The sequence below is a fragment of the Nelusetta ayraudi genome, unplaced genomic scaffold (assembly GCF_046127955.1).
Source record: "Nelusetta ayraudi isolate G7.1 ecotype Tasmania unplaced genomic scaffold, CSIRO-AGI_Nayr_v1 ptg000052l, whole genome shotgun sequence".
Lineage (NCBI taxonomy): Eukaryota > Metazoa > Chordata > Actinopteri > Tetraodontiformes > Monacanthidae > Nelusetta > Nelusetta ayraudi.
Genome location: NW_027466102.1, coordinates 4633994 through 4643498, shown reverse-complemented (window position 1 = coordinate 4643498; position 9505 = coordinate 4633994). Strand labels below are relative to the sequence as shown.

Below are 9505 nucleotides of genomic sequence, written 5' to 3'. Positions count from 1 at the left end.
CAACAACAAAATCCCTTAATCAGTCAAATATGGGCCGCAGTCAGGCTGTCGCATTGTCCCCCCCATCATGGCTGGCCACGGGCAGACCAGTTGCGATCAAAGCCATAGAAAATCGCGCAACTCCCTGGCGCATGCGTACTCGACGTCTACTTTTAAGCCGGAGCGGTCTTCTCGCGGAGTTTTGCTGGGGCAAACAGTCGGGAAGCGGAGAAGCCCATCACCAGCAGCAGCAGCGGCAGCGGCAGCAGACACAACGGGGCGACTGTTGAGCGAGCACGCACTTCAGTGAGTATTAACAAGTCAACGTGGGCGAAAACGGCCGCGGTCGCGTTCGAAATGAGCTCATTTGACGGCGTGTTTAATTTATGATTCGGGTTAATTTGTCCGAGCGACGTTCGGCGTCACGCTTCTTCTCCTCGTCACCGGGGTGATGTGCGCGAGCGTTCTCGAGAAGGCCTTCAGAGGGAGTTGGAAGTGGGCGGGGGTGGTGGTGGTGGGGGGGCGTCGTCGCGGCTTCAGGAAAGTCTCCCTGCTTTCAGTCGCTGGTGTCCTCGGAGGAATTCCCGAGTGGCCCGCGCCCGAGTGTCCAGCAGGCTTGGAACGGGAGCAGGTCGGGGGAGAAAAGTCTTATCCCCCCCCCCCACCACCACCCCCATTTGAAAGTGCGACGCGCTCAGTATCCAGCGTGTCGCACTTTCAACGCTGGACCGACGTTGAGCGGTTTAACTGGTTAGCAAGCGGCTAGCAGCGTTACAACCAGAGACCTCGTAGCGACACCGATCAACTGTCAAAACACGCAGGCTGACCCCTTGACAGCAACTGGTACCAGGCAGCGTGAGGTAAACACACGCAGGGATTTCCTGGGAGAGAGATGTGCGCACGGTGGGATCGTGTCTGCGCACTATGTGATTCTCTCCTCTGGCTTTTACAATGTTAGAAAGCAATACATTTCAAACGCGTGCGCAATTTCCGTGCGCTTTTATGACCCTTTAACATCAATTTCCCGTCGCGAATGGTAGATTGATTGATGGTTTATTTGTGGCACGAATACACACGTTTAATCTTTTTTTTTTTTTTTTTTTTTTTTTTTCCAAATAGATTTCAAATAACTTTGAATCCTCTGTCAAATTATTACCGCGTTCCAAAGTGACACGCTGTGTTGTGCAATTCATAGAAAACTTTCAGATTTTCAAAATAAACAAAAAAAAAATTGCTGCGACCAGCATTTCAAGATAAATGCATTATAATGTGTATATAAGACATGATACATGTGCAACATTTTTTTTTTTTTAATATGTGCACATATCTGCATTGCAACATGCAAGTACCGCTTTGCCAAACTGTGCGTTCAGCAAAATCTGTAAATATATTTTTGTTATGTATTTACTAAATCAAGCATCTACCTTAGTTGTTTAGAGAGACAAAGAATTACAGTTTGCTATTGCTATTTGCTACTGCTATTATTTTTTATTGTACAAATGCACCTTATTGAAATAATTCATTGTTAAATAATTCATATTCTAATAGTGTGTGTACTTTTTTTTTTTTTAACAGTTTCGCACTGCACAGTTTAATACTTCAATCAGATTTACCTTGAGATCCTGAAAACTGCCTATTTAATTGAGTTTGTGGTTTGCTTCATAACTGCACATCTAGTCTAGTGACTTTAGTCTGGTCATGCTTGATCTGTAACACTGTGCGTCAACCAATGAATCACAACCGGTAGTTTCACTAGACAGGGACCCAAATCACAAAGCTCTGCAGTCTGTGGGCGACCCCCCGACATCCTGTCTGCCGTCTGCTTTCTGCTTTTGGTGGCAGTTGAACCTCGCAGCGTCTTTTTATCCAGGCTGGATTTTTCAGTTCCATCGCTGTGATGGAACTGGACTTCATCAGCACGTGCCGGCGATCTGGGCTGCCGCTCTCCACTAACAATGACGGGTTACATCACGCTGGACCAGGACTAAAAGGATTAACTTAGACAAAGATTAGAGTTGTGGCAGGTGAACCAGAGCCGAGTGCCTGCTAGCTTGTGTGCTGTGGTGTGTGTGTCCTGCGGAGGTGCTCTGCAGTCGGACCGCGAGAGTCTGCTTGAGTTGCCAACTGTTTTATCTTTTCCTCTTTGCTGTGTGTCTCTAGATCTCTCTGCAAGGTGGTCCACCACAAGCAGGTTTGAACAGTTTGAACCCAACAACACAGACCCGGCACAGGTGAGTGTGTGTGTTTACTTGCACCCTTGTATTAATTTTCATTTTTATTTGTGAGACCATGAAGTAGTGAGTCAAGAAAATCTCACAAATCTTAACCTTACTTGCAATTGTGTGTGTGTGTGTGTGTGTGTGTGTGTGTGTGTGTGTGTGTGTGTGTGTGTGTGTGTGTGTGTGTGTGTGTGTGTGCATGTGCCAGCAGGAGGATGGCGGTGAATGTCTACTCCACCTCTATGACCATAGAGAACCTCAGTCGCCATGACATGTTGGCCTGGGTCAATGACTCATTACATTTAACCTACACAAAGATCGAGCACCTGGGCTCAGGTAGGCAAACAATACATATGAGAACCCGTCCCAAAAATGTGGAAATATATACATTATATACATTAATGTATGTATATATATATATATATATATATATATATAAAATGGTAAATGTTTTGTTTTTTTAACTGTTAACTTTTACTTATAAAGTGCTAATTCACATCCAAAGGCATCTCGACTCCTGATCAGCTGATGATTCTCGAACATGCTCAAACGATCAGCAGTCATATACTCACTCATTGTAGTGGATTGTTAGCAGGAAGCATATTTTCTGTCAAAAGCAAAAAGTCAGGTGTGGGGTTTGAGTTGTAAACTGTTGTAAACTTTTCTTAATGTGACAAAAAACAAAAACGCAAAAGAAATAAGTCGTAGCACAAATTATTCAGTCTGGTTAATTTTCCACTATGCAGTTCACTTTAATCAAGAAGACTTGTGTGGTGCCCTGAACCCAACACGGTGTGTTGTAAATGCTTAGTGTAAAGTCACTGTGCACACTACGCGTTGAAAATGTTAGGTGTGCAATTTGACACACGTCTTTTGTTGCCACAACTGCTTTACCACAAAAAAAAATTAAAATGCTGTTTGTCATTTTCTCAGGGGCCGCTTACTGTCAGTTCATGGACATGCTGTTTCCCGGGTGCATATTGTTAAAGAAAATCAAATACAACGCCAAGCTGGAGCACGAATACATTCAAAACTTCAAGGTCCTACAGGCTTCGTTCAAGAGGATGAACGTGGACAAGGTGAGAAGACTGAAACGGTTTGTACTGTATTCTTCATACATGAAGAACATTATTTTTTTTCATATTAGGTCAACTCAGCGGAGAGTTGACCTAATATGTTGACCTACGTTGACCACGTTTAATCTCGTCCGTCTTCCTCAGATTATCCCCGTGGAGAAACTGGTGAAGGGCAAATTCCAGGACAACTTTGAGTTCCTCCAGTGGTTCAAGAAGTTTTTTGACGCCAACTACGACGGGCGGGAGTACGACCCCATCCTGACGCGACAGGGCCAGGAGATGACGCCGGTTCCGCCCAACCCAGGTACGTTTTCTCGCGCGCGGCGTCAAGCTTTATCTCAAGTCACCGGCTTTGTTTCATCACCTCCACTTGCAACCCCATCCTCACCTCTAACCCCAGGCAAAGCCATTCTCCACAAACCTAAAAGAACCCCTCCCTCAGGTAACGGCAACCTCGCATCTTTGTGCACTCTCGGGTTTTTTTTTTTCTGGCTTGCAGAGTGGTTTGCCTGCAATTAAACTGTGAGTACATTTGGATTAGCCCACTTATCACCCAGTGTCTGCTGGGATAAGCCTGAGATCCTGGAGACCCTGCTGGGAGTGAATAGGTGAACAGCAGGCTTTGTGTGTGTGTGTGTGTGTGTGTGTGTGTGTGTGTGTGTGTGTGTGTGTGTGTGTGTGTGTGTGTGTGTGACATTAGGAGCTTTAAAATCTCTCTGTTTTCTTTACTGCAACACCTTTGAATCAGAATCAGATTTGTTACCCTGAAGCTTCAGATTTTTATTTTTCAATTTTTTTTATCCTGGAATTCAGTTCCAAGCAGCCTTGCATGCTTCTTTTCAAAAAAAAAAAAAAAAGATTTCCATTAAACAGTAGAAAACAAAAGCTTGCCACTAAAATTTTTGTACTGTCCAGCTGTTTGGAAAGAGACAGAAGTCAGAAGCCGCGTTCAGACTGCCAGCCCAAATCCGATTTTTAGCCCATCCAGATTGAAACCGGATGGCTCTTTAGTAGTCTGAACAGTCCCAAATAACATTAATCTGATTTTCGCAAAACGGATTGAAACCACCTTTGTCAAATCGCATTTGGACGGATGCGTCTCAGTCTGAACGGCTCCAAACACACCGATGGGTTTGGACTGTCCGTGACGCCAGACCCAATGTGCCACACCAGAGGGCGCCATTCCAGGTGCGGAGCTGTAACGTAATGGAGCAGACAGAAGGAGTAGAAAATAGGAGTCCCTGGACAGAGGAGGAAACTCATTGGCTCATCAGTGTGTGGGGAGATACTGTAGCTCCATTCAAGCCAAGCTCCAGGGCCATGCATCGCAACAAGTGCCGCCATCGCAGTTATATGACGTCACACACTACACGCTACGCCGGACGACGCCTCCGCTCCCACGTCGTTGCTACAGCAACCTGTCAGATGGGTCAATAATGTGGCCCAGTCTGAACAGAGCCAGATCAGATTTGGACACCTGCTAAAAAACAGTGTGGACAGTCAGCCCTGAAAATCAGATTTGAGAAGGAATCGGATTGGAATCGGATTTGCCTGCAGTCTGAACGCAGCCAGAGGGAACAAGTCGCTGATTGAGGTGCTCCCCCTGAGCTGGAAGTGGTGTCAGCCGCCTTTGTGACATCATAAAGGGATGACTTCCAGAACTGCATTTTAATGTGTCAAGTAAAAGAAGCATTGAAGGGACTTCAAGGCGAGATCCACATTATTATTGAGAAATTGTGTGTTTGCAAGCTCTTTTTCTAATCCATTGTATTTTATCGAGTCCACTGTGATTATTATCACTGTATTGCTTTTTCCATTTGACCTCCTCCAATCTTAATTTGAAAAAGTTCTCAATTATTCTCTGATGTTATCACAATGGACTGGTGCGAGCGCTGATTTTCCAGTCTCAACAAACAAATGCGCAACGCAACACAACACAACACAGTAACGCCGACCTCAAACACTCGCAGCTGTGAAGGGAAGTCCGGGCCAGAGTGGAGCTAAATAGCACCAGAACAAAAGGGTTATTCTTTTAAAAATAAGTTACACAATCAAAGCCCACGGCAAATACTTCCTTTTGAGGATGAAGCGGGTTTGTGGTGTGTGTGTGTGTGTGTGTGTTTCCTTATTCCCTGCTTAGGTTGCTTGTAAAAACCACCTGTTTGAGACTTGAGGCTGAGAAGTGTTTTTTCGCTCACGAGGTCGCTCCTCCTCTTTGGATGTGGTTTGTTTGCCGCCTGAAAACTTTCATTCCTATTAAAGGCACATTAGCCCCGGGCTGCGTTAAAATTAGACATATTTTTTCAGCCGCGGGCAAGCCGAACACATTTGTTCCGTTGCGCAGTTCAGCCACAGGACAACGGCACAATTCGAAACAGGAAAAGACTCTCAGGGCTTCTTTTTTTTTGTGCATGTTTTTTTGTTTTTCTAGGCCCGGTGAGGACGTCTCCCACGGCGCCCAAGGTCCCGACGCCCCAGAGGCAGATCAACGTAGCGGCGCCTCGCCGGACCCCCCAGGTGACCCGCAACGGTGGAGATGCCGAGCTGGTAGAGCTCAACCAACAGGTACCGGTGCCGCGGCCAGTCAGAAGTCAGAATAAAGAAAACACGATTAGCTGTTCCCTTTTTTTTTTTTTTTTTTTTTTTTTTTTTGCGTCTTATAAAATGATGAAAAGCTGAAACTTTATTCTATTCGTGCAGCGACAGTAATCTAGTTTTGTGCTCAGAATAGCAAGCGGGTCCCCGCTGGCCATGTACTTCTTTCTAAAGAAGATGAGACAGTGCAAGGTCACTGTGTCACCCTTAGTAAATGACTGATGCCAGATTGATATTAAAACAGCAATGTGGACTTCATCTCAACCGGCTTCGTGGGCAGTCCCCCCACCCCACGCCCCAAAGTATTTTAAAATATATATATTCAGTACAATTCAATTCAATTCAATTCAATAATTTCAATAATTTATTTACTAGACATGACAGAAAGTGGGCCAGCGTTTTTATTTTTCTGTAATAAATTTAAGTGCTGTGGAATAACTTTGGGTCGCGACTTCATGATAAGGAAAAACATGCATTGATTTTGTACTTACAATATCTGCTCGGAAAAACACTGCATTGGAAAAAGAAAGACGTTATGGCACTGAATGCTGGCCTTTTTGACACCTCCTCTGCTACGACAAGTGCCTAATACTTCATTGCTGTGTTTGGCTCCCAGCTCCTGGATATGAAGCTGACCGTGGAGGGACTGGAGAAGGAGAGAGACTTTTATTTTGGAAAGCTGAGAGACATCGAGCTCATCTGCCAGGACAACGAGAACGGGAACCCAGCGGTCGGCAGAATCATTGACATACTGTATGCCACAGAGGTAAGGAAGAGTCGCACAGTGACAACACATTTGAACCACCGTAAGGGAGAATTACACACTACTCTTATTTATTTATTTATTTATTTATTTAAAGCATTAATCAGGTTGTTTATATGAACTTCCTGTTTACAAATCGTACCCTCTCCTCTTCCTTCCTGTGCCTATTAACCCTACTGTATCTTAAGTGTTTTGGTTCAAAGCTTGGCAGTCTTGCACCGCTTCCTGCCAGTTTTCCGTCTACACAACAAGCATCTGCATTATTTCTGTGCTACTTTTTGAAGGTAGTTAGTTAGCCCAAGGATAGGTTGGTGGAGGATTTCAGGATTTTTAGCCGTCACATGCGTAGTATTACAAGCTGAACTATGCTGTGAAATGCGCGGTATGTAAATCTGCCTTGGAAGCTTGCATATATTTGTTGACCACATTGTTGAACACATTGATCAAATATTAATCAATGTGTCCATAAAGATGTATTTATTTTTGCAGTTTTTATTTAGAGAGGGCATTAGAATGCAGTGTTTTGCAAATTTTGCCGCAATATTTTATTCTTTTAACAAAACTGAACGAAATACAAAAAAGTCAGCTCTGTTATTTTTTAAAAACTTACACCACAGTAGGAAAGACGGACATATGTGAAGGAGTGAAAAGACAGAATGAAGGTCTGTCAGTGAGTTTTGACAAAAAATATGAGCAATACAAGCAAATTGTTGGGCTCACCAAGACATTTGACAATAGAAAATAAAAGGAGTATCGCAGAATCAACCTTTCAGATCATCCATTTATAGAGCACCATGTCCAACCCACTTGGCCCAACGTTGGGTGCACCAGGTGCAGGGAGAAGGTCATCTTCTCCACTAATAAATAATAAATGTCATTAGCCCGTGTTTATCCACACCAGTATTGGAGGTGAGTCAGGGAGAAACCGACATTGTCATTGTCATTGGGAGAGCTGTTTGTCCAGCGGTTATCGAGATACCAAATAGATATTCATCAGTTCGTCTGACCTGTAAATCCCAAATTCCTCAAAAGAAATAACGTGGAAAACTGCACAGGTTGATTGGTGTTTATTTCTCTTAATGTTTTATGACGTTCCGTCTGGAAGGACGCAACCGCTGGACATTCCCGATTGATATGCCAGTGATTGGCTTCCAGGTCTCCAGCATGCAGCTCTCCCTTCAGCAAAATATGCCTCCATGAAGATTTATGATTTCTTAGCCAACAACTTCTTGACTTGTGTTATATTCTCCAAAAAGCCGCCAAATGCGGCTTCCACGTACTAAATTCAAAAGTTAATTGTCCAACCAGCATGGAGCATGTTTGTCATCACTGGGTGCATTTACCAAATTCAGATGAGATCTAACTGTGGTACATATAAATAGATAAATATGACAGCCTTTCCTCCCGCACGCTGGGGCTCAACCTCTTGCGTCTCGTCCCTCCAGGAAGGCTTTGCGCCGCCGGAAGACGAAGACGTCGACGAAGGAGCGCAGGGCGACCAAGAGGAGTTCTGAACTTTCCCGCCCCGGTCCCACCACCTTCATCCAGCGCGTGCCCTGCCCCCGCTTTGACGCTCCTCGCTCACTTCTTTTAACCCACCTGATCTTGAGTTTTCATAAGCCCCTCCCCCTCCCTTCAACCCCTTTTTACCTAACGCATTGTTGTTGTTTTTTTACACACCTCCCTCACCTGTGTGCTCTCATCTGCAGCTGGCCGTGTTGAGTAACGATCGATGCGCACCGTGGCTTTTTGAACAGCGCCCTCCAGAGGGATGAGAGTGCTCAGGTCTGTCTGGGAGAGACGGAGGTCTGCTAAGGGTGGGGATGGGGGGTGCGCCTGGCAGTGTGACTCAACTGACTAGACTTACTTTAACCTGTAAGCAGGCGGGGGGGGGGGGCACTCCGACCCCAGCGACTCCGGTTTAGCCTGCTAGCCCGTCACAGGTTTAATGTTAAAAGCAATGAGATTACAGGGATCCAGCACTGGCAGCCTGGAGCCACCGGTGCTATCCATCTGTCTGTTGAAAGGGCAGGTCACACTCTCGCAGCATGCACTTTGATCCGTGACCACACACACACACACACGCGCGCATATTGCGTCAGGCTTTATAAGAGTTTATTTATACGGCTAGAGACAAACCTTGCTTTGCACGCAAAGCGATCAACTTTAGCACATTTTGGCTACAAATCTTTTCCAAGTTTAAGTCAGAGATGACACAAAGCACCACCAGAGTGAGGCCTGCAACAGACGGATATATTTTGGAGGAATTTGCAAATGCGACGACTGGCCTATCATTGCACACGCGGACATATCACAGACTGCTCACATGAACGATGAACCAGAAGAGGTCATGGTTCCAAGTTCAATCAACCACGAAAATACAGTATAGTTCATCATCACGTCGTCCCACCTGAGAGGGTTTGCTCATGGAATAGTGTCTTTTATGTGAGACAGCATTGTGTATTTATTTTTTTATTTATTTATCTTCATCTGCTTTATACGATTTTTTGAAAAAGAAAAAAAAAAAAGAATCGACAGTTTTTGGAGAAAATTGAGGTTGTGCAAGAAATGTAGCGGAGGAAAAAAAAAAAATCTAAGATGCCGACATGCAGTGACTGGCTGTAGCATTGAGATACAGGAAGAAGATACTATTTTATATTTTTTAGACTTAAGGGTTCTTGTTAGCATTACATTTCTCAGTGTCAAGATGCAAAATTTGCAAGAAAAACACGAGGCTGTGAATTTTATGAATAAATAAAGGTATGGGGGGGGGGGACATACTAAATATGCACTACAGAATACTGCTTTACTGTGTTGAGTTTAACATAGCTGCTATTTAAAATTTTCTGTTGCAATTAAATTGGGTTTTATTT

General features: G+C 44.5%; 1 protein-coding gene across 5 annotated transcripts; it reads left to right on the top strand.

The window, feature by feature from the left end:
• The first annotated feature begins 138 nt into the window (after window positions 1-138).
• On the top strand, window positions 139-9407 carry LOC142896154 (microtubule-associated protein RP/EB family member 3-like). Of its 5 annotated transcripts, none has more exons than XM_076037670.1 (9): window positions 139-285; window positions 2140-2210; window positions 2410-2534; window positions 3132-3277; window positions 3419-3578; window positions 3675-3716; window positions 5706-5839; window positions 6486-6635; window positions 8078-9407. In XM_076037670.1, the coding sequence occupies exons 3-9, from the start codon at window positions 2414-2416 to the stop codon at window positions 8144-8146; spliced, it is 822 nt and encodes a 273-aa protein (XP_075893785.1). In that variant the 5' UTR covers window positions 139-285; window positions 2140-2210; window positions 2410-2413; the 3' UTR covers window positions 8147-9407. The 5 variants fall into 5 exon arrangements, with proteins under 5 accessions (XP_075893785.1, XP_075893784.1, XP_075893789.1 ...); XM_076037669.1 differs by having other exon boundaries at window positions 2407-2534; XM_076037673.1 differs by lacking the exon at window positions 139-285 and adding an exon at window positions 675-839.
• Window positions 9408-9505: the final 98 nt, after the last annotated feature.